Source organism: Anomaloglossus baeobatrachus, chromosome 3 (genome assembly GCF_048569485.1).
Source record: "Anomaloglossus baeobatrachus isolate aAnoBae1 chromosome 3, aAnoBae1.hap1, whole genome shotgun sequence".
NCBI classification, from domain to species: Eukaryota; Metazoa; Chordata; class Amphibia; order Anura; family Aromobatidae; genus Anomaloglossus; species Anomaloglossus baeobatrachus.
The window spans coordinates 654903033-654927622 of NC_134355.1; the positions used below are offsets into that span (position 1 = coordinate 654903033).

Below are 24590 nucleotides of genomic sequence, written 5' to 3' on the forward strand. Positions count from 1 at the left end.
TGTCGCCAGGGGTTAAGGGGATACCCAGAACCGGGCCAAGGGTCGCTTCTGGAAAGGGTATCACGGTGTCGTGACCCGGTCCGTGCTCCCTGGTTCCACAATAAAAAGGGGGGTTATGTTCGTGACGCCACCCGTGGAATGTGATCAGAGATGACCACCGCTGCTGCAGAACCTCCGGGGTGATGGAAGGCAGCTTGAGATGGGACGGCTCCCCACGGGTAGAGCCTTTTCCCCGGGGCAGTATGTTAGTCTATGGGGGGGGAGCAGGACACGAGCACAATAAACAGGCAGACTCACGGTTTTGCAGTTTCTTTGTCCTTTACTGTAGATGGCATTCAGCAGAGTACTGTCCACGGAGTCTGTGAGGGGTTCAGGGTTTCTCCCACCCAGCCGGGCCGTTTTGGCTTCCTTGCCTGCACTGTGTGTTTGTGGCCCTGCTGATGTGTGAACTATGCAGCCGGCTCTGCTTCTGCTCTGCTCCTAGGTACCGACCTGACAGGCAACTCGAGTCCTTACTAGTATGTTCCTGAACTCTGCGCTTGTTGCTTGTGTCTGTGGTACAGGTGAAAGATCTGGAATCTTCACTTCTCTGGTGGTAACTGTGCAGTACGTAACCTGCAGTCTCGGATCCAGCATCCGTTCTGTGTGCTCCACTGGGATGAACTCAGCAATGCTCTGTCTCCCAGGAATGTTCCTCTGTGTAATCTGTCTCCTTTCCTCAGACCCTCAGCTAGGCCTGGAATTGGTCAGTGGATCCTGAGGTGAGCTCAAGCCAGCTCCAACCTGCAGATCCTTTCTCCTCAGTGCTCTGCACTGAACTTCCAAACTGAAACTACTTCTGACCATTTCCTCCCTCCCAGCAGAATGTACAGGGAAGCAGCTTGGTCTCCCCCTTCTGGCCAGGAGGTCTTGGTGTTGTGTGTGGGGAGTTAACCCTTTGTGTTGTTACTGTGGCAACCCTGGGGTGCCACATTCCCCCTTAGTGAAGAACAGTACTCCGGGACTGTGAAACAAACAAACAAGTTATCACAACAATTATATATATACAGAGTCTCAAAAGGAAAAAATACAAAAACCTTAAAGCTCAAAAAGAGTCCAAAATGTTCAAAAATATATAAGTGTTCATACAGTATAGTCTCTGTAGATACTGGGCTTTTGGTCTTAACGTTGCAATTAAATAAACATTTCAATCAACAAACACTTCTTAAAGGTGTCTCTACTCTGGTCATAAGTGCAGTAGGCCTCACGGCCCTCGGGCCACCAACAATGTGATCAAGTTGTAACTCTCCGTGCTGCCACCTTACACCACTCTTCTCTCACCTTTTCTGTACACTAAACTGTTACGGTTTTTCATATAAACATTATAACATATGTACATTTTATATGCAATTTCGCATTAGTCTTTATATCTTGCTGGTATCTGACCCTGAGTACTACGCTGTGACCTGCGTACTGCTGGTGTACTTAGCATAATGGTGTGAGTGGAAGTGTACCTATTTGGTGTTTCTGGTACTTGTGAGGATGGTGGACTGACTGTAGGACTGGCAAGCTCACTGGGACCAGGAATCTGTTCTTCCTCTACGGTTTCAACTTCCAGTTCTTCTTGTCTTGAGACTTCTTGTGGTATGGGTTCTGATTGTGGTTCCACCACTTGAGGGAAGGCGATCATTGGGACTACTACTGCTCCATAGTAATTTGGCCATGTTTTTGGGAAATCTCCTAAGACTGTATGGAATACATCTTCTTCCTTCTTGACAGGTTGTACCTGTATGGGTAAGGTGACTTCTGGTGTCTTCAGGGTTTCAGGACACGGTTTGAGTTGATCTCTTGACACGACAGCTGATGTCCTTCCTTCATCCTTACTGATTAGACACACTTTGGGATTATCCATACTGGATGGTAAGACTGTATATGGGGTGGTTTTCCACTGATTATCCAATTTGTTTGTGCGCCGTTTCCTCTTGAGAACTTGGTCACCAGGTTGCAATGGGGTTGCTAGAGCATGCTGGTTGAAGGTTCTCTCCTGTCTTCCCCTAGCTTGTTGGAGACTTTTCTCTACGCACTCTTGTACTTGGCGATACTGTTGCTGACGTAGGGTATCCCAATTGGATTCTTGAACTTCTGCATCTGGCTTCACAATTCCCATATCTAAATCAATTGGCAGTTTACCGGGCCTTGCACGCATAAGGTAAGCGGGGGTGCAGTTTGTAGAACTCACCGGGACATGATTGTACAAGTCCACCAAGTCTGGCAATTTCTCTGGCCATTGATTTCTTTCTGACTCTGGTAAGGTCTTCAACAGGTCAATCACAATATGGTTCATCTTCTCGCATAAGCCATTTGTTTGGGGATGGTATGCTGTTGTGCGGATCTTTTTACAGCCATACATGTTGCAGAATTCTTGGAAGATCTGTGATTCGAAAGCTGGACCTTGATCTGCAAGGACTTGTTCTGGGTAACCATGGGGTCTGCAAAAGTACGTCTGGAATGCTTTAGCTGCTGTTCTAGCTGTAAGGTCTTTCACGGGTACCACCACTAAGAAGCGTGAGTAATGGTCCACGATGGTTAAGGCATAGACATAGCCAGACCGGCTTGGTGACAACTTGACGTGGTCTAATGCGACTAGCTCGAGTGGTTGCTTGGTTACTATGGACTGGAGTGGAGCTCTCTGGTTCTGTTGATCCTTTCTTCTGAGGTTGCACGGTCCGCATTTTCTACACCAATCTTCAATTGATTTTCTCATGCCAACCCAGTAGAATCTTTCTCTTAAGAGCACTTCCAACTTTTTCCAACCAAAATGACCAGCACCGTCGTGGTAAGCTTCCAGAACCATCTTGACGTCTCTCTTGGGCACGATGATCTGCCAGACCAACTCATGTGTTTTGGGATTGGTGTGCCTTCTACAGAGCTTCCCTTGGTACAGGAACAATTTACCTCTCTCTTTCCAGAGATGTTGTGTCTCAGCTGGGGCATTCTGATTAGGGTATGCACCTTGTTGTGTAAGCAGTTCTTTCACTAGCTTCACAGCTGGATCGCTGTCTTGTGTGTCAGCCCATCCATGGTGTGCTAATGGGTTGAGAGTTGCCTGCTGTTGTTTTTGGTAGACACTCGGTTGGTACTGTCCCACCTTAGGACGGTGAAAGGCCGGCAGCTCAATTTCTTCCAGTCCCTCAGGTTCCTCTTCCACGTTCCCCGAGTGTGGCATCCGGGATAAGGCATCTGCATTCCCATTCTTGTGGCCTGCCCTGTACTTGATGACAAAGTTGTAGTTTGACAGTCGGGCTATCCATCGCTGTTCCAGCGCACCTAATTTTGCAGAGTCCAGGTGGGTCAACGGATTGTTGTCAGTAAAGATGGTAAATTCTGCAGCTGCCAGGTAGTGTTTGAAACGCTCTGTTACAGCCCAAACTACTGCCAGTAGTTCTAACTTGAAGGAGCTGTAATTCTCTGGGTTTCTTTCTGTAGGCCGGAGCTTCCTGCTTGCAAAGGCAATAACTTTCTCCTTGCCTTCCTGCTTTTGAGACAATACGGCTCCCAGTCCTACGTTGCTGGCATCCGTGTACAAAATGAAGGGTTGATGGTAATCTGGATATGCCAGGATCTCTTCTCCTGTCAGTGCCCACTTCAACTTCTTAAAGGACTCTTCTCTCTCATCACTCCACTGGAAAGGAGGATTTCGGGCTGCAGACTTCTTTGACTGTCCTACCAGGATGTCTTGTAGGGGAGCTGCTAGCTTCGTGAACCCTTTTATAAATCTTCTATAGTAGCCCACCAGTCCCAGGAATTGCCTCACCTCTTTCACGCTGGTGGGTCTCGGCCAATCTCTGATCACGGTAACTTTTTCAGGATCTGGTGCTACCCCTTCTGAGCTCACGACATGTCCCAGGTACTGTACCCTTGGCTTTAGAAGGTGACACTTGGATGGCTTGATTTTCATGCCGTATCCGGATAAGGCTTCAAACACTTCTGCCAGGTCTTGTAGATGCTGTTCATAGGTCTTGGAGTAGACTATGACGTCATCCAGGTACAGGAGGACAGTTTCAAAGTTCTTATGTCCTAGGCAGCACTCCATCAGTCGCTGGAAGGTTCCAGGTGCGTTGCAGAGTCCAAACGGCATACAATTGAACTCACAGAGGCCCATCGGCGTGGTGAACGCTGTCTTCTCCTTGTCAGCCTCTGCCACAGGAACTTGCCAATACCCACTAGTCAGATCTAGGGTGGAAAAGTAAGTAGCGGATTTTAATGCAGCCAATGACTCTTCTATCCTAGGTAATGGGTATGCATCCTTGTGTGTAATGCGGTTGATCTGTCGGTAGTCTACACACATCCTCATGGTCCCATCTTTTTTCTTAACTAGCACTAGTGGGGCTGCCCAGGGGCTACAACTGTCTCTTATTACCCCTGCTTCTTTCATTTCTTTGAGCATGTCTTTGGCGCATTGGTAGTGAGCCGGTGGTACTGGTCTATACCTCTCCTTTATTGGTGGATGGTTACCAGTGGGTATAGTGTGCTCTACCCCTTTGATCTGCCCAAAGTCTAAGGGGTGTTTGCTGAATATTTGTTCATATTCTTTCACTACCCTGTATACTCCATGCTTTTGATGGGAGGGTGTAGAATTGGTACCTACATGTAGCTTTTGGCACCAATCCTCCAGCTTTCCCTCTGAGCCATTGTCCTCCGCCTGATTTGACGGCTTCAAGGGCTCAACGGTGGTGATGGCGTTGTTATCAACCGTATATAGCTTAGCCATGGTAGCATACTTTGGTAGGGTGACCTCATCTTCACCACAATTTAGAAGGCGTATTGGCACTCTTCCCCGATGTACCTCAACTATTCCTCTGGCCGTCAGTACAGTGGGCCTACTGTCTGAGTACACGGGTTCTACCAGGGCCTGATAGTCTCGCCCTCTGATGCCTATTGCGGCTCTACACCAGACCAGCATTTCAGTTTTGGGAGGAATTACAATAGGTATTGGGTCACTTACCCTTGCACTGCCAATTTCACCTCCTGACATTTCTACCTGCTGCTTCAGCATCAAGGCTTTAATTTCCTTCTGCAGGAGTCTCTGTTGCCCAGGTTTGGCAGTCTCGACGATCTGCTGCAAGACAGTAATTACCTCTGCAAAACAATTTTCAATTACATTCATTCCTAGCAGCATAGTTGGTTCACGTTCTCGTCGGTCAACATCAACAATGATAATACCCTGATTCTGCAATTCTACTCTCCCAATCTTAATGGTCATTTCTCTGAAACCAACCTGTGGTACTAATTCACCATTGCTAGCCCATATATTCAATGCAACATTAGATGGACCACTGCTAACGTCTGAATCAGCCCAGTACCTCTTATAAAGGACATGCGGAATTGATGTTATTTGGGAACCAGTGTCCAGCAAGGCGTTGAGCGGAATGCCATCCAGCACAATGGGGATGACTGGACGTCCCCCCACATACTTGTCGTGCCAGGGTGAAGGACCTTGAGAGTTCATTCCTGAGGAGCGGCCCGCCTCCCCAGGGGATCCCCATTTAAAGCACATTCACGGGCAAAGTGACCTGGCTCATTGCAACGGCGAAAAATGGGCTGTCCATCCGGCTGGTAGCGGTCGCTGGGTCGTCCTCTCGTCGCTTGGTATCTCCTAGGCCTCATCCATGGGACATCCTCCTTGCTGGTCGCCAGCTCAATCTTGGGTGCAGACTTGGATCCACGCAGCTCCTGGACGATTCTAGCCATGGAAGCAACAGTGTCTGTAAGGGCTTCAAGCTTTTGATGTAGAGCCTCATTAGTGATCGGCTCCAGGTGGTTAGCAACAGCCGCTGACATGGCCGATGTCACCGGCACCACTGGCTGCTGGGGTGCCACTGTAAGGTGTTGAACAGAGTCTATATCCTGCGGCTCCTCCACCTGCTGGAGGCGGATGGCTCTATCCTTTAGCTGGGCAAATGTTAGTCCTGGATCCTGGATCACCATCATGCTCAGTTGTCCCCGGTGGGAAGGGGATGAGAGTCCATCCAGGAATTGGTCTATCAGCAGCTTATCTGCTCCAGGGGCTAAGGCAGGTTCTGCTAATTTAAGTGCTCTGAGCGCCTCCTGTAAGTTTAAGGCAAAGTCTCTTGCGCTCTCTCTAGGTTTTTGCTTGCATCCAAAGAACCTCATTTTAGCCCGGCTGCCAGCAGTGGATTCAAAAGCTGCTTTTAGTCCAGCTATTATATGCTCTACAGTGTCTTTTGCATCGTCCGGCCAGGATGTAACCTCCCGCTGGGCATTGCCAGTTAACTGTCCCATAAGCATACCAACACGCTGAGCTTCTGTCAGGGGGTACATGCTGTAGTAGATTTTTAGCTTTCCGATAAAGTCATTAAGTGTGTTGGGCTCACCTGAGTACTGTGGCAGCCACACTGCACCCGGGGTGTACGGCATCAGGAACGGCATGATAGGTGCCGCTGCACCGCCGGGTACAACAGCGTCTCCCTGCTGCGACATCTTTGCGCCCCCTTAGTTAATTTCACCAGTCTTCTTGACAGCAAGCCTGGGACACTTTTCTGCGTTTTCGTTCGGGTCGCAGCACCGAGCGCTCCTCCTCTGCAAGCGGTGGGCGGAGTCTTAGTTTAGGCGCGCTGTTCTCCCGCGCGTAGCAGCTAATGGCGCGATTAAAGATGGCGCCTGGAAAATTTTACCAATGATGTTTTTGGATTTTTCCAGGTATCTTTGCAAAGTTTAAAGTCCGTTCTTTGTTGCAACAATTCACAGTGCAAGTCTTTTATGCGATGCAACAAGTCTTTACAGGCGCACGTCACCCGGGTTGCAGCCGGGTCCAGTCCGCATCCTGTTCGTGACGCCAAAGTTGTGTCGCCAGGGGTTAAGGGGATACCCAGAACCGGGCCAAGGGTCGCTTCTGGAAAGGGTATCACGGTGTCGTGACCCGGTCCGTGCTCCCTGGTTCCACAATAAAAAGGGGGGTTATGTTCGTGACGCCACCCGTGGAATGTGATCAGAGATGACCACCGCTGCTGCAGAACCTCCGGGGTGATGGAAGGCAGCTTGAGATGGGACGGCTCCCCACGGGTAGAGCCTTTTCCCCGGGGCAGTATGTTAGTCTATGGGGGGGGAGCAGGACACGAGCACAATAAACAGGCAGACTCACGGTTTTGCAGTTTCTTTGTCCTTTACTGTAGATGGCATTCAGCAGAGTACTGTCCACGGAGTCTGTGAGGGGTTCAGGGTTTCTCCCACCCAGCCGGGCCGTTTTGGCTTCCTTGCCTGCACTGTGTGTTTGTGGCCCTGCTGATGTGTGAACTATGCAGCCGGCTCTGCTTCTGCTCTGCTCCTAGGTACCGACCTGACAGGCAACTCGAGTCCTTACTTGTATGTTCCTGAACTCTGCGCTTGTTGCTTGTGTCTGTGGTACAGATAGAGAATGTGGAATCCTCACTTCTCTGGTGGTAACTGTGCAGTATGTAACCTGCAGTCTCGGATCCAGCATCCGTTCTGTGTGCTCCACTGGGATGAGCTCAGCAATGCTCTGCCTCCCAGGAATGTTCCTCTGTGTACTCTTTCTCCTTCCCTCAGACCCTCAGCTAGGCCTGGAATTGGTCAGTGGATCCTGAGGTGAGCTCAAGCCAGCTCCAACCTGCAGAGATCCTGTCTCCTCAGTGCTCTGCACTGAACTTCCAAACTGAAACTACTTCTGACCATTTCCTCCCTCCCAGCAGAATGTACAGGGAAGCAGCTTGGTCTCCCCCTTCTGGCCAGGAGGTCTTGGTGTTGTGTGTGGGGAGTTAACCCTTTGTGTTGTTACTGTGGCAACCCTGGGGTGCCACATTTGGACTCCTGGTGGTATACATTAGTGAGGATATCAGGATGTATGGACTCCTAGTGGTATATATTTGTGAGGACATCAGGATCTATGGACTTCTGGTGGTATACATTAGTGAGGGCATCAGAATGTATGGGCTCCTGCTGGTATATATTAGTGAGGACATCAGGATGTATGGAATAGATCCCTCTGTGTGTAATGACGCTATATAATATATAGGAATAGATCCCTCTGTTTGTAATGACTATATAATATATAGGAATAGATCCCTCTGTGTGTAATGACTCTATATAATATATAGGAATAGATCCCTCTGTGTGTAATGACTCTATATAATATATAGAAATAGATGCCTCTGTGTGTAATGGCTCTATATAATATATAGGAATAGATCCCTCTGTGTGTAATGACTATATAATATATAGGAATAGATCCCTCTGTGTGTAATGACTCTATATAATATATAGGAATGGATCCCTCTGTGTGTAATGACTCTATATAATATATAGAAATAGATGCCTCTGTGTGTAATGACTCTATATAATTATAGGAATAAATCCCTCTGTGTGTAATGACTCTATATAATATATAGGAATAGATCCCTCTGTGTGTAATGACTATAAAATATATAGGAATAGATCCCTCTGTGTGTAATGACTATATAATATATAGGAATAGATCCCTCTGTGTGTAATGACTCTATATAATATATAGGAATAGATCCCTCTGTGTGTAACGACTATATAATATATAGGAATAGATCCCTCTGTGTGTAATGACTATATAATATATAGAAATAGATCCCTCTGTGTGTAATGACTCTATGTAATATATAGAAATAGATCCCTCTGTGTGTAATGACTCTATATAATATATAAAAATAGATCCCTCTGTGTGTAATGACTCTATGTAATATATAGAAATAGATCCCTCTGTGTGTAATGACGACTGCTATAGGAACAAAATAAACTGTTAGTTGAAGCTTATGCGTAAGGTTATATGATGTCAGTGGAAAGATGGATAGAGAGACAGAAAAAGACAGACAGACAGAGACAGATGGGGAAAGAGACAGCCCTGGAAAGAGACAGCCCTGGAAAGAGACAGCCGGGCAAAGAGATAGCCGGGCAAAGAGACAGGTGGGAAAGAGACAGCCCGGAAAAAGAGACAGCCCTGGAAAGAGACAGCCCTGGAAAGAGACAGCCGGGCAAAGAGATAGCCGGGCAAAGAGACAGCCCGGGAAAGAGACAGCCCTGGAAAGAGACAGCCCTGGAAAGAGACAGCCGGGGAAAGAGACAGCCGGGGAAAGAGACAGCCCTGGAAAGAGACAGCCCTGGAAAGAGACAGGCCTGGAAAGAGACAGCCCTGGAAAGAGACAGCCGGAGAAAGAGACAGACGGGCAAAGAGACAGACGGGCAAATAGACAGCCCAGGAAAGAGACAGCCTGGAACAAGAGACAGCCCGGGAAAGAGACAGCCCGGGAAAGAGACAGCCCGGGAAAGAGACAGCCGGGCAAAGAGACAGCCGGGCAAAGAGACAGCCGGGCAAAGAGACAGCCCGGGAAAGAGACAGCCCGGGAAAGAGACAGCCCGGGAAAGAGACAGACGGAGAAAGAGACAGACGGGGAAAGAGACAGATGGGGAAAGAGACAGACGGGGAAAGAGACAGACGGGGAAAGAGACAGACGGGGAAAGAGACAGACGGGGAAAGAGACAGACGGGGAAAGAGACAGACGGGGAAAGAGACAGACGGGGAAAGACTCAGACGGGGAAAGACTCAGACGGGGAAAGACTCAGACGGGGAAAGACTCAGACGGGGAAAGAGACAGCCCGGGAAAGAGACAGCCCGGGAAAGAGACAGACGGGGAAAGAGACAGACGGGGAAAGACTCAGACGGGGAAAGACTCAGACGGGGAAAGAGACAGCCCGGGAAAGAGACAGCTCTGGAAAGAGACAGATGGGCAATGAGACAGACGGGCAAAGAGACAGACGGGCAAAGAGACAGACAGGCAAAGAGACAGACAGACACACATAGCGACAGACACAGAGATAGAGAGACAGACAGACAGAGATGGAGACAGATAGACTGATACAAATACAGACAGAGATAGAAATAGTCAGACAGAGACATAGACACTTACAGACAAGGAAAGAGACAGTCAGAGAGACAGACAGACAGCGACACACAGACAGAGACTGGGAGAGAGACAGAGAGACCGTTACTATCCCGGGCAACGCCGGGTACTACAGCTAGTATATATATGCGTTTCCCTTTTTGTATTGAATAACTGAAATAAATTTACTTTTTGATGATATTTTAATGTATTGAGATGCACTTGTATGTGTCTGTATGAAGGTGCTTGGTGTATACCTACGTGTGTGCTATGTGTATGTACACGTGTGTGTAACATGCAGTGTTTGTGTCACATACTATATGTTTGTAGCATCCATTTATAAATCCCAGCAGCTCATCGCGTGGTATAAACTGTACAAGTATTACTAATAACATGATACTATATGGGAATAGATTGATTAATTAATGATGTTTCTGTGCCCATCATTCTTCATCAATCTGTATAAAGAGGCCAGGAAACAAGCGCTGAATGACTTCAACAGTGTTGATCATACTTGTATCTGAACTCAGCATGTTAGTATTTAGGGACCTACTTTAATCTTTCTTTTGGGGCATATGTCTGTGCAAATGTTGCAGAGTTGTGTGTGTGTGTGTGTGTATATATGTGCATGTAGAAGAGCTGTGTGCGTATATATGTGCATGTATCAGAGCTGTGTGCGTATATATGTGCATGTAGAAGAGCTGTGTGCGTATATATGTGCATGTAGCAGAGCTGTGTGCGTATATATGTGCATGTAGAAGAGCTGTGTGCGTATATATGTGCATGTAGCAGAGCTGTGGCCATATATATGTGCATGTAGAAGAGCTGTGTGTGTATATATGTGCATGTAGCAGAACTGTGTGTGTATATATGTGCATCTAGCAAAGCCGTGTGTGTATAATACACACTGCAGAAAGACACTAAAAATAGATTATTTTTTTTTCCTCCCTATTCTACCCTATTACATTCAAATTAGTGATAATCACCCCTCATTTGACATCATCAGGGAAGTTTAATTAATACAAAAAAAATGTTTTCCTATTTTCTGTTGTCTAAACTTTGGGGGCATCTTATGGTGACGTGAGTCTTATATTCCAAGAAATATGGTAAATAGCTACGAAAAAAATAACAAATAAGCATGAAATTCATTGCGCTAAATTAAATTAAAATACATGGAAAATTTGGAAATATATGAAATTTTTTTTGTACACGTACAAGCTATTTATTTCCCTCTCACAAAGATGTTTTTATTGTTCTTCACATCCTAGGACTTAATCGAAACTGTAGATATTGTGGTGGATAATGTCAGAATTTGGAAAAATTCCTCAAGCAACAGTTCCAAAGTTTTGGACTCCTTGGAAACATTTATGAAGCATCTTCAATTCAACGACACATTTACCATCAATGGTTCAAACACAACCAATATTCAACTGTTCGGCAAAGTAGTGAACGAAGGCAGCGGGTATAATGGGAAATTTTTGATGGCTAATCTAAGTAGTAGCGTATTGATTGAAAAAGTGCCCTTAGGGAATGCTACCACAGTGGTCACCGTCGCTTACTCTACGATGAGAAACATTTTGCCGCAAGGCCCAAAAAGTAATGTCAATACCTTGGTCATGTCAACGGTCATAAGTAATCTCTCAAGCAACAGCATCGATCCAAAATCTTTTAATATCACCATGATATTTAGCAAGGATAATACAAGTCTGAAGAAAGCAGACTGTGTCTGGCTAAACATTGAGTCTTGGAGCAATACCGGATGCTCGGTTTTGAATTCTGATGATGAGAATATGGTGAAATGTACATGCAACCACTTGACCTCATTTTCAGCTCTCATGGGGGATGAGCCTGATGAAGCTATGGCTATAATTACATACATTGGAGTTGGAATATCCATTGCATCTTTGGTTACCACACTGATCATTGAAGTAGTAGTATGGAGATCAGTCATCAAAAACAAGACCTCTTACATGCGTCACATTTGCCTAGTCAATATTGCCATGTCGCTTTTAATTGCCGATATTTGGTTTATGATCGGTGCCGGACTGGAAAACGATCCAAAGTCAAGTGCTTGCAAAACTGCAGCGTTCTTCGCCTTTTACTTCTACTTGTCCTTGTTCTTTTGGATGTTGGTCCTCGGACTTATCCTCTTTTATCGTTTGATCTACCTCCTGCATGACATGAGTAGACGAATTATGGTGATCATAGCTTTCACCTTAGGATATGGTTGTCCTCTTTTAATTGCCGTTATAACAGTGGCATCAACAGCTCCGAGCAACAGATTCACGAGTGATAAATTCTGCTGGTTGTCACACACATCAGGAGCATTCTTGGCCTTTGTCATCCCGGTTTTAACCATCGTGTTTATCAACTTTCTTATCTTGATTGTGGTTATCGTAAAGTTACTGAGGCCAGCAATCGGAGAACGACCTGGGCAAGAAGAAAGGCAACATTTTATTGTCATTGCTAAAAGTATTGCCGTCCTAACGCCACTCCTAGGAACCACTTGGGCACTTGGTATTGCTTTTGTCTATGACTATTCAAGTAATAAATATCGAAATAACGTTCTCTCTGGGATATTTTCAGCCCTCAACTCTTTCCAGGTAAATTTCATTATTCTAAATTGACTTGATCAGGGCTTGTTTTTTCATATTATCTCCAGACAAAAATACCTCACTATAAAACATGTAAATTTATTACATACTGTATATATTAAAAATATCAAAAACTCCAGTCCACACCCTATCTTTACAGGTGCAAGAGAGGTCATGGTGCTCATTTTAAGGCCCTCACAAACATTAGTGAGTTGATACACACGGCACTTCTGGGGTGGTGCACAAGTAGGGTCCAAAACTATCTCAAGTAGATGTAGAAACTTGGCACTGAAGATCAATGTGAATAGTGTTTTTTATTGTAAAGAACTTGTAGGACCAGCTCAAGCACAGACGTTTCGGTCAAAAGACCTTCATCAGTGTGCGTGCAGAGGGTCCTCAGAAAGTATAGTAACGTGGCAAGCGTTGACAGGGGTGGACACTGCATCATACCCAACAACGCAGCTAATGAAGGTTTTTTGACCGAAACATCTGTGCTTGTGCTGGTCCTACAAGTTCTCACAATTCACATTGATCTTGAGTGCCAAGTTTCTACATCTACCTCACACACATTAGACTGATATGGGTTGGCCAGCCGATATCAATGGGTTTGACCGGCAGTTTAAAGTGTATGGGAGCACCAAACTTCTGATGGTCTGGAGAAATGTCGATCGGTCATGTCCAATTTTGGACTGCCAATCAAATTATTTTCCATGTATGTATCCAATGAAGAAGAAATCGGGTTTCAAGCTGCGCTATACCACAGGATCCAGTCTTAATAAAAATTCCTTTATTGTAAATATAAGTCTACGCGTTTCAGAGATATATCCATCTCCTTCCTCAGGACATTCAAGGAATCATGATGATTCCTTGAATGTCCTGAAGAAGGAGATGGATATATCTCTTAAACGCGTAGACTTAGCTTGCAATAAAGGAATTTTTATTAATTGGATATATACACGTACTGCTCGGGGCTGCAGCTGACCACCAACAGTATAAACTCTTCCAGGGGTTGTGACTTTCACAACCTGAATAGGTGAGTGATTTTCTAATTATTCTCCCCCCCCCCTTACCACATCGGGAAAGACCCTATTGCGCTTTTTGCTCCACAGTGATTCCGTTTAAATTTTTTTTCCCTGAGATAAGCCACCGGCTAATGTGTCAGTCAACGACTTACTCATAGAAAACACGGGTGTCAGTGCTCCTCTGTATAAGAGACTCGGCTGAAATGACTGTCGGCCAATCGATTGGCCATCGTTCAGCCAACAAAGATCTAGTGGGTATGGACAGCTTTAGTCTCTTGTCACCCTCATCTCTCCAGTATAATCCTCTGATGATCCTTTGGACTGTAAGGGAAATGCGTCAGCATGAGATGCAGTAGACTTTCAATACACATTTTCCGTCTCATACATTATTATTGCAAATATACTGAGATTGAGATTGGGGACATGTATCTATTGACTTCCAAAATTTCACCTTTTGCCTCCCCCTGTTATTACCTATAGTTTATACATTGCGTTTGGAGGTATATACATTGCGTTTGGAGGTATATACACCAGACTTTGACTAAGTAGATTATTTGTTGTGCCTTTATTTGATTTTTGGATACTTTTAATGCATATCTAACAAAATTACATGTTTTTAGAGTGTTTCTTTGTTGTTTGATTCTAGTTTCTTATGGCTGCCTATTAATATATACTTTTGTTTAGTGCTTTTCTTACCACCAATGATTTGCACCACATTGTACAACTTCACAACACATGGTATTGTTGTACAGAGTTGCGCGCAGAATGTTAACTTGGAAAGGCTTCAGTCTACCTGCTGCCCCTTCTTAGACCTCAAATTCAAGTGTCACTAAGCCAGAGCCCTAAATCAATCCAATTCTCAGGCCAGACTCCTAAATAAATGACCAAACTCCTGACCTTGAAAAGGTTGTCCTCTACTTTAACATTGATGGCCTATCTGACACCTGGCACCTCTGCCGATCAGCTGTTGTTGGTGCTGGCAGCAGTAGCAGGGGGCCGGAAATGCTCAATTCTGAGGTCCTGATTATTTCAGGGCACTGGTCGGGGTCAGAGGTATTTTTAGGGGTTTGTTCTGCAGTCTTAAATTATTTAGGGGCTTGGTTTGGAGTCTGTATTAAAGATATTGCCCACTACTTTAACACTGATGGCCTATCCTTAGGATAGGTCACCAATGTCTCATCGGCCGGGATCTGACACCCGGCACCCCCAATGATCAGCTGTTCTTCGTCCTGGGGGCTGAAGCAGGCGGCCGAAAATGCTCAGTTCCGGAGTTGCCCGTCTTCTGATAGCGGCCGTGGCTGGTTTCTGCAGTTCAAATCAATAGGAAACGGATGTGCTGCACCTGTCCGCAGCCACTATTGGAATACGGAGAATCTCCAGAACTGAGCATTTTTAGCCAACTGCTGTCACCACCGGCACTAAGAACAGCTGATTGGCAGGGGTGCAGGGAGTTGGACCCCGGCCGATAAGACATTCATGATAGATCATCAATGTTAAATTAGTGGACAACTTCTTTAAGACAGGTGCCAGTGTCGCGGGCGGGGAGGAGGGTGTCAGCACACCGCGCTCACCCCTTCTGCTCGGGTCCGGCAGCTGCTCAGTGGTGGCTCGAGCGGTGGGCCGGATCCCGGGGTTTCTCGAGCGACGCTCCTCGCCCGGGAGTGAAAGGGGGTTTTTGGGATGTTGGGATAATGTCCGTGACGCCACCCACGGTTGTGGTGATGTGTAGCACCACCGCTGCTCTATGCGAGGATCCCGGGGATGGTGATGGGGAGCAGCCAGGTGTTGTGTTGCCCCTCCGTGGGTAGGGGTTGGTGATCCCGGGACCCGGTGATGGCTTGTGAGGTGCAGGGCCTGGTGGGCGCAGGGACGCGGGGGCAGCGCTGTGCCTTGCGGCACGGTGGTACTCACTCAGCCTGAGACACGGACACAGTTTGTACGGTAAACCAACGGCTGGTAGGACGGTCCCACAGACGGCTGCTTTGCTTTCCCGGTAGGTGACGGTGATGTCCCTCTTCCTTGCACCTGTATGTACGGTTGGTTGCGATGGGTCCCCACCGGTAACCCGCTCCCCGGCTTCAAGCTGGGCCGGAGGAGCACTACACTTTGCCCGCAGGCGCTGGCCCTCAGAGACTGGTGCCCTGGCGGTGGCGGTGCCTCTGTTGTACAGGTTGGACTGTTGCCTTCAATCGGGACTTGGTTGTTGGGGGAATCTACGTCCCCTTCACTGACGGATTCGGCAAATTTGGCGACTCCTAGCCTTGCCGGGGTCCGAGAGGCCCCTGCCCTGGTGCTGACTGTCCTTCGGAACACTGCTCCAGACCACCGGGCACACAGCCAACGGGGTCCTTCCAGGAACTTCCAAACGGTCCCCCTCCGGACAGTCACCGCCGTCGCTGACCTTGCTGTACTGGCCCTACACAAAGCTGGGCTCTCAGGCTTTGCACACTCTCTGCTCTGTCACCACTTCTTGCTTGCCTCCTTTTCCACTTTCTCTCCTCACTTTCACTTCTTTGTGGTTTACTCTAGCCCCTGCCTGGGCTACTCTGCTGTTGACACAGGCTCACCCTGGGCTCATCTGCCTGACACTTCCTGCCTCCAGAGCTGTGAGCTCCTTGGTGGGCGGAGCCAACCGCCTGGCCCACCCCCTGGTGTGCATCATCAGACTCCTGGAGGAAGGCAACAAGGATTTTTGGTTCAGCTTAGGTGTGCCTACCTGGGATGTGGGGTGTGGTGGTGTGTGACCTGTGTCCCCTGGCTTGCCCAGGGCGACACATTCCCCCTTAGCAAAATGCAGACCGTCCGCGGGCTGCCGTCCTACACCGGTTTTATTTTTCTGTAAAAAGGGGATAACAGGGTTAAACAACATGCATAACATTTTTAATAAATTCTTCCCAAGACGGGAGGCACATTTTACTTTTAACGTTTCAACGGTATACGGTCACGGTTTCCGCTCTCTCCCACCCAAGTAACCTGGCCCTGATGCTGCCCCTAAAACCCAGGCAGCACCCCTTGACCCACAGTCCAGCACACGGTACCCGAGCGGGATCTGTCCTTGCCCTCCAGAGGGTAGCCACCGGTTCCTTTGGTGGCTGGGCCCCAGCCTGCTCTGCTGAGGGCCCTCCCTCCAACCTGCCTCTCCGGAGGCGGCCTGCGGAAACGGTAACGGTACCCAACATATTTACAAGCCACTAACGTTTGTGGTTGCCCTGCAAAGTTCACGGGCTTGTCCATCGATAGTTCCCATGCAAACTTTAAACGGTCCCCACGGGGACAACGGTGCCGGCTCCAGCCGGTTGCAAATCACACGGTGAATCAGGTGAACACTCGGTAATCATTTTCACTTATCATTTTCAACTTTTCAAACAAACAACCACTCCTTCACATTTGCGGACCCCTTTTACTCATAGAACGGTCTCCCTGTACCTAAGTGGGGGTCTACCTAGGTTGGAACGGGTGGACCTTCGGGGCCCGGTGTCAGTGTTGCTAGACAGTGGGGTAGAGGGAACAATCGGTTCCTCCTCCCTGCTATAGTGTGGAGCAGGCGGAGGCGTAGGGGGGCTGGGTACAGGTTCATCCCTGGGCACTGGCACTGGTTCTGGCTCACGGTTAACCGCTTCCACTACTTCTTCATCCACGGGTTGTGGGAACAGTATCACTGGAAGTATCACCGCGCCGTTCTGTGTAGGCCAGTTTGCTGGGAAGTCACCCATTACCGTGTGGATTACCTCTGCTGCCTTCTCCACGGGTGGAGGAACCGGTACTTCAGCCTCTGCCTTCAACGCTGGGGGGCATTTTTTTAGATGGTCCCGGGAAACTGTGGCCAGGGTGCCCCCTTGGTCACGACTGATCTGGTAGGTCTTCCCATCTCCCCATTCTGTGGGTTGTATGACGTAAGGGACTTGCTCCCACTGATCATCCAGCTTGTGGGCTTTTCTCTTCCGTTTCAGCACCACATCTCCTGGCTGGAAAGGACCTGCGGGCGCCTTCTGATTGAACCGGTGCTCTTGCTGTTCTCGACTTCGACTGAGGTTTTTCTCCACATACTCCTGGATTTGCCGGTTCTGTGCCCTCCTCCGACTTTCCCACTCTGCCGTTGAAGGGAGCGCTTCCGGGGCCTCCAACCCCATCTCCAGATCCACCGGCAGGCGGCCAGGCCGAGCCCTCATCAGATACGCTGGGGTGCACTTCGTCGAGCTGGACGGGATATTATTGTACATGTCGACCAAGTCGGGCAACTTTTCCGGCCACATGTTCCGTTCTTCCAGCGGCAGCGTCTTGAGGAGCCCCAGGACCAAGTGATTCATTTTCTCGCACATGCCGTTGGTTTGGGCGTGGTATGGAGTGGTCCGTATCTTCTTGCAGCCGTACAATTGGCAGAATTCATGAAACACTTCTGCTTCGAAAGCCGGGCCTTGGTCAGTCAGCACCTTCTCGGGGTACCCATGGGGTCGGCAAAAATAAGCCTGGAACGCTCGAGCAGCGGTTCGACCAGTCAGGTCCTTAACGGGGACTACCACCATAAATCTTGAGTAGTGGTCTACCATGGTCAATGCGTAGGTGTACCCACTTCGGCTAGGGGTGAGCTTGACATGGTCTAGGGCGACCAGCTCCAGCGGCTGATGGGTGACTATGGGATGTAACGGTGCCCTCTGGCTAGTCTCGTCCTTTCTCCTCAGCGTACAAGGACCGCACTCTCGGCACCAGGCTTCCACCGATTCACGCATCCCACTCCAATAGAACCGCTCCCTCAACAGCATCTCCAGCTTCTTCCACCCGAAGTGGCCAGCACCATCATGGTATGCCCGCAGTACAGTAGCGACATCAGCTTGAGGAACGATTAACTGGCATATTTTCTCATGGGTCTTCGGGTTGATCAGCTCACGGTACAGCCTCCATTGGTGTAGGTAAAGCCGTTTCCGTTCTTTCCACAAGCGTTGGGCTTCGGCTGGAGCGGCAGGGTCTATTCCCATAGCACCTTGTTCCACCAGAGTCTTGACAAGGCGGACAGCCGGTGCTTGGTCCTGGGCGTCCTGCCACTCTTGACTGGGCCGCGGGTCCAGATCCACCCTTTGCTGACATACTTGTACCCTCTCAGTAGGCGGCTGGTGAAACGCAGGCAACTCGATCTCCTCGAGGTCGTCATCCTCGCACCCCTCTTCTGACAAATGGGGCATCCGGGAGAGTGCATCAGCATTTATGTTGACACGACCGGCTCGGTACTTTATGGTGAAATCATAGTTGGCTAGCCGGGCTACCCACCGCTGCTTCAGCGCGCCCAACTTGGCCGTGTTCAGGTGAGTCAGCGGATTGTTGTCCGTAAACGCGGTGAATTTTGCCGCCGCCAAGTAGTGGCGGAACCGCTCCGTGATAGCCCACACCAACGCCAATAGCTCGAGCTTGAAGGAGCTATAGTTCTCAGGGTTCCTTTCGGTCGGCCGGAGTTTTCGGCTGGCGTAGGCAATCACCTTCTCCTTTCCATCCTGGACCTGGGATAAGACCGCTCCTAGCCCCACGTTACTGGCGTCCGTGTGGAGGATGAACGGGCGCCCATAGTCAGGGTACGCCAGGACCTCTTCTCCGGTCAAGGCCGCCTTCAACTGGCAAAAGGACTCCTCATGCTTGTCCTCCCACGACAGTGGGGCTCCAATGGGTCTACCACCTTTGGTCTGTCCCACGAGGAGATCTTGCATGGGGGCAGCCATCTTCGTGTACCCCTTTATAAAGCGCCGATAGTACCCCACCAGACCCAGAAACTGCCTTACTTCCTTCACTGTAGTTGGTCTCGGCCAGCTCTGGATGGCAGTGATCTTCTCAGGGTCAGGGGCGACACCATCCGCACTCACCACGTGCCCTAGATACTGCACCCTGGGTTTCAGCAGATGGCATTTTGAGGGCTTCAACTTCATCCCGAACTTGGCAAGGGACGCGAACACCTCGGCCAGGTGCTCCAGATGGGCTTCATACGTCTGGGAATAAACAATCACATCATCCAAATACAGCAGGACGGTCTCGAAGTTTAAATGTCCCAGACAGCACTCCATCAACCGTTGAAAGGTCCCGGGGGCATTGCACAGCCCAAACGGCATGCTATTGAATTCGCAGAGCCCCATCGGGGTGGTGAAGGCGGTCTTCTCCCGGTCCTCGGGGGCCACGGCCACTTGCCAGTATCCGCTGGTGAGGTCAAGGGTCGAGAAGTAGTTTGCAGTTCTCAGTGCAGCCAAAGACTCTTCAATACGAGGTAATGGATAGGCATCCTTATGGGTTATCTGGTTGATCTTCCGGTAGTCCACACACATCCGCATGGTACCATCCTTCTTCTTAACCAGTACTAACGGAGCGGCCCAGGGACTACAGCTGTCCCGAATAACCCCTGCCTCCTCCATATTCCTCAACATATCTTTGGCACACTGGTAATGTGCAGGGGGAATAGGTCTATACCTCTCCTTGATAGGGGGATGTTCACCTGTGGGAATGTGGTGTTGGACCCCCTTGATCTGCCCAAAGTCTAGGGGGTGCTTACTGAAAACCTGTTCGTACTCCTGCACCACCCTGTGTACCCCTGCCCTGTGATGTGTAGGGGTATCATCAGTGCCTACGTGTAGCTGTTGATGCCACTCCTCTGTCTCTCCCCGGGGTGGGGAAGTGCTGGTGGTAGGTGGAAGTGTGGATGGACTGGCTTCATGGATAGTGTGAGGGTCCAGGGTAAGCAGCTTGGCAATGGTGGCATACCGGGGAAGCCTGACTTCTTCCTCTCCACAGTTCAGCACTCTCACAGGCACTCTCCCTTTCTTCACATCCACCACCCCTCGGGCGGCCATCACAGTGGGCCAGTGCTCAGAAGGCATGGGCTCCATCATCGCAGGGTAGTCACGCCCCTGAGGCCCTACTGCTGCCCTACACCAGATCATCATCTCACTCCTAGGGGGCACAGTCAATGGAGCAACATCCATCACTCTTACTCCACCAATCTCCCCTCCGGTTGAGCTTACATGCTGGCGGTACATCAGGGCTCGGATCTCACGCTGCACAGCCCTCTGCCGGCTCCCTGCTGTTGTGGCGGCTAGCTGTTGTAATAGGGTTAACACATCCGCCATGCAGTGCTCCATCACATTAGTTCCCAGCACTATTTTCGGGTTATGATCACTGGGCTCATTCATGATCACAATCATACCCTGGTGTTGCAGTTCGGCTTGCCCCACTGTCATAGCCACTTGCTTATACCCCACCTGGGTCAATGGGAGTCCATTAGCGGCAATCAATGTTATACTATTGTCTGGGGGCGCCAGTTCGTCTACGGCCCAGTACCGCTGGTACAACGTGTACGGTATGGTAGTTACCTGTGATCCAGTGTCCAAGAGAGCCATCACTGGTATGCCGTCCACAGCCACGGGGATGATAGGGCGGGCCCCGATATATCGGTCTCGCCAGTCCGGGGGGCCACGATGTTCTACTCCTGAGGATTGGCCCGGGACCCCAGGGGTTGCTCGTTTAACGGGCACTGTCGGTAGTAATGACCCGGCTTACGGCACTTGTAGCAGATTGGGGGTCTGCTCCGCGGGTTGTCGGCACTTCTCCGCTGCATCCAGGGAACGTCCTCGGGACTGTCAGCAAGCTGTATCTGTGCTGGAGGCTGAGATCTGGTCAGAGGTTGTAGGGCAGCCAGGATTTTGGCAAGGTCTCCGTCCATGCGACGGACCTGGGCTGCCAGTTCTTCCACTGTGCTGCTCGGGGCTGCAGGTGTTGGAGAGGTGGATTTGGCTGAGGCCGCCATAACGGGAGCCGTCTCGACGGGCCACGGGGCGGGTTCCAGAACTTCGGTTGCTGGAGGCTGTAGTGCTTTAATGGCCCGCTCCTTTAACACAGCAAAGTCCACATCAGGGTGTTCCAGGGCCCACAGCCGGAGTTGTTTACGATCCTCAGGGGACCTCATCCCTTGCGCAAATTGCTCCACTAACATCTTGTTGCTATCCGCCTCATTAATAGGGTTCACCCGCTTCAGCGTGCGGAGGGCGGTCTGCAGACGTAGAGCATAGTCCCGAATGCTATCCCCAGCTCGTTGCCGGCACTGGTAAAACTGCATCCTCAGCTCGGCTTCAGTCCGGGTCTCAAAGGCAGTCTGTAGCTTCTCAAAGATGGTGGCTACAGAGAGCCGGTCCCCCTCGGCCCAGGTCTCCGCTTCCTGCTCTGCCGCACCGGTTAACTGGCCTAGCACTATCGCTGCACGTTGCTTATCAGTCAGGGGGTACAGCTCTAGCAACGGGTTAAGCTTTTTCCGGAAGGCCTGTAGGGCATCCGGTTTCCCATCATACTGCGGTAGCCAGGCAGCTCCGGGCGCATAGGGCAAGGAAAACGGCATGACCTGAGCAAGCGCGGGGGCCGCGGCACCTCCCGCCGGTACGGCCGGGACCTGGGCAGGCCCATTCCCATCCGCGGGTGCCGCTGCGGCTGCGACCACCGCTCCTCCAGCGGCTCCGTCGGGCGCAGACATCTTGTTTCCGTCCCCCTTAGCTCTTTCCGGCCCCTCCTCTCTCGGGGCGGGGTTCTGGCCTTCGCGCCTCTACTGCTCGAGAAGACGCTCGAGCGGGAACTTTTCGCGCCAAAGATGGCGGCTTCTGAAATTTTTCTGCCGGATACCTCCGGCGGTAACAAGGCGCACCTCTACCAGACGGCAGAGCGGTAAGATCCTGTTCGTGACGCCAAGTTGTCGCGGGCGGGGAGGAGGGTGTCAGCACACCGCGCTCACCCCTTCTGCTCGGGTCCGGCAGCTGCTCAGTGGTGGCTCGAGCGGTGGGCCGGATCCCGGGGTTTCTCGAGCGACGCTCCTCGCCCGGGAGTGAAAGGGGGTTTTTGGGATGTTGGGATAATGTCCGTGACGCCACCCACGGTTGTGGTGATGTGTAGCACCACCGCTGCTCTATGCGGGGATCCCGGGGATGGTGATGGGGAGCAGCCAGGTGTTGTGTTGCCCCTCCGTGGGTAGGGGTTGGTGATCGCGGGACCCGGTGATGGCTTGTGAGGTGCAGGGCCTGGTGGGCGCAGGGACGCGGGGGCAGCGCTGTGCCTTGCGGCACGGTGGTACTCACTCAGCCTGAGACACGGACACAGTTTGTACGGTAAACCAACGGCTGGTAGGACGGTCCCACAGACGGCTGCTTTGCTTTCCCGGTAGGTGACGGTGATGTCCCTCTTCCTTGCACCTGTATGTACGGTTGGTTGCGATGGGTCCCCACCGGTAACCCGCTCCCCGGCTTCAAGCTGGGCCGGAGGAGCACTACACTTTGCCCGCAGGCGCTGGCCCTCAGAGACTGGTGCCCTGGCGGTGGCGGTGCCTCTGTTGTACAGGTTGGACTGTTGCCTTCAATCGGGACTTGGTTGTTGGGGGAATCTACGTCCCCTTCACTGACGGATTCGGCAAATTTGGCGACTCCTAGCCTTGCCGGGGTCCGAGAGGCCCCTGCCCTGGTGCTGACTGTCCTTCGGAACACTGCTCCAGACCACCGGGCACACAGCCAACGGGGTCCTTCCAGGAACTTCCAAACGGTCCCCCTCCGGACAGTCACCGCCGTCGCTGACCTTGCTGTACTGGCCCTACACAAAGCTGGGCTCTCAGGCTTTGCACACTCTCTGCTCTGTCACCACTTCTTGCTTGCCTCCTTTTCCACTTTCTCTCCTCACTTTCACTTCTTTGTTGTTTACTCTAGCCCCTGCCTGGGCTACTCTGCTGTTGACACAGGCTCACCCTGGACTCATCTGCCTGACACTTCCTGCCTCCAGAGCTGTGAGCTCCTTGGTGGGCGGAGCCAACCGCCTGGCCCACCCCCTGGTGTGCATCATCAGACTCCTGGAGGAAGGCAACAAGGATTTTTGGTTCAGCTTAGGTGTGCCTACCTGGGATGTGGGGTGTGGTGGTGTGTGACCTGTGTCCCCTGGCTTGCCCAGGGCGACACACCAGACTGGTCGATAAGACATTGATGACCTATCCTGAGGAGCTTCTGAGGAACTGAGCATTTCCGGCCACCTGCAGCAGCCCTTGGGACGGAGAAGAGCTGATCGGCGGGGGTGACGATTGTCAGACAGACCCTCACTGATCAGACATTGGTGACCTATCCTAAGGATAGGCCATCAGTGTTAAAGTAGCGGAGAACCTGTTTTACACAGACTCCAAACCCAGCCCCCAAAATAATTTAAGACTGCTGAACAAACCCCTAAAAAAACCTTTTGACCCTGACCAGTCCCTTAAAATAATCAGGCCATACCTAAAGATTAATATAGAAGCCACACTGGATCCCGAAACGTAATACAGATTGCGAAATGAGGCCTTCAAAATTCTGATCCCGAGCAGACCCAAGAATGAATACCTAACCCAACCAGCTCTAATATTAGTTCAACCCTCAAACCCAACCATTGCTCACCTCTTCTTGCTCCCGTCACACACTACCAACACCAGTCAGTATCATGAGGTTCCCTGTTGCTGAAGATCCAGTACCTGATTCTAGAATTTATCTATTAAATTTGATGTGTAAGATACAATAGATTAGAAGAAATTTTGAAGAAAAAACCCACTAGTCAGGTTTGTGGAGGTTATAGCAAGTGATCTATGCATTACTGTCTGCTGTCCATAAAAGGGAAAGAAAATCTTTAATTCATCTAGGGAATTCTCCAAAAAATCCAGATTCTGCTTCCCAGGATATAAAAAAGATGCATCAGTTCTGTATGGACACTAGAGAAGAAGGGGAACACAAGGAGACGCAGCTCGAAAGCTTCGAAAGTCTCTAGAAATCCCAAACTAGTATAAATCAAATATACAGTAATACATAGTGATCCATAGGGAAATGAAAATATGGCAGGACAATGAAAATATGATTAATTTTTCATATTAATTTCAAATAATGTGAATGCAATGCCGGCCATAATCATATGTACCTTTTATTACAGGGTTTGTTCATTTTGATATCCACTGTGTTTTTGGACCGGAACGTAAGTAGTGACCAAACATTACACATGCACAGTGCACACATCACACATCAGACACGTCACACAAGTGCAGC

At 49.9% G+C, this 24590-nt stretch overlaps 1 protein-coding gene across 1 annotated transcript in view; it reads left to right on the forward strand.

Annotated features, from left to right (window-relative positions):
• The window catches only part of LOC142296986 (adhesion G protein-coupled receptor F5-like), a 154503-nt gene that overhangs the window by 82166 nt on the left and 47747 nt on the right, over positions 1-24590 (forward strand). The window contains 2 exon segments of the mRNA XM_075341173.1: positions 11192-12526; positions 24478-24519. Coding sequence (XP_075197288.1) covers positions 11192-12526; positions 24478-24519 — 1377 coding nt within the window.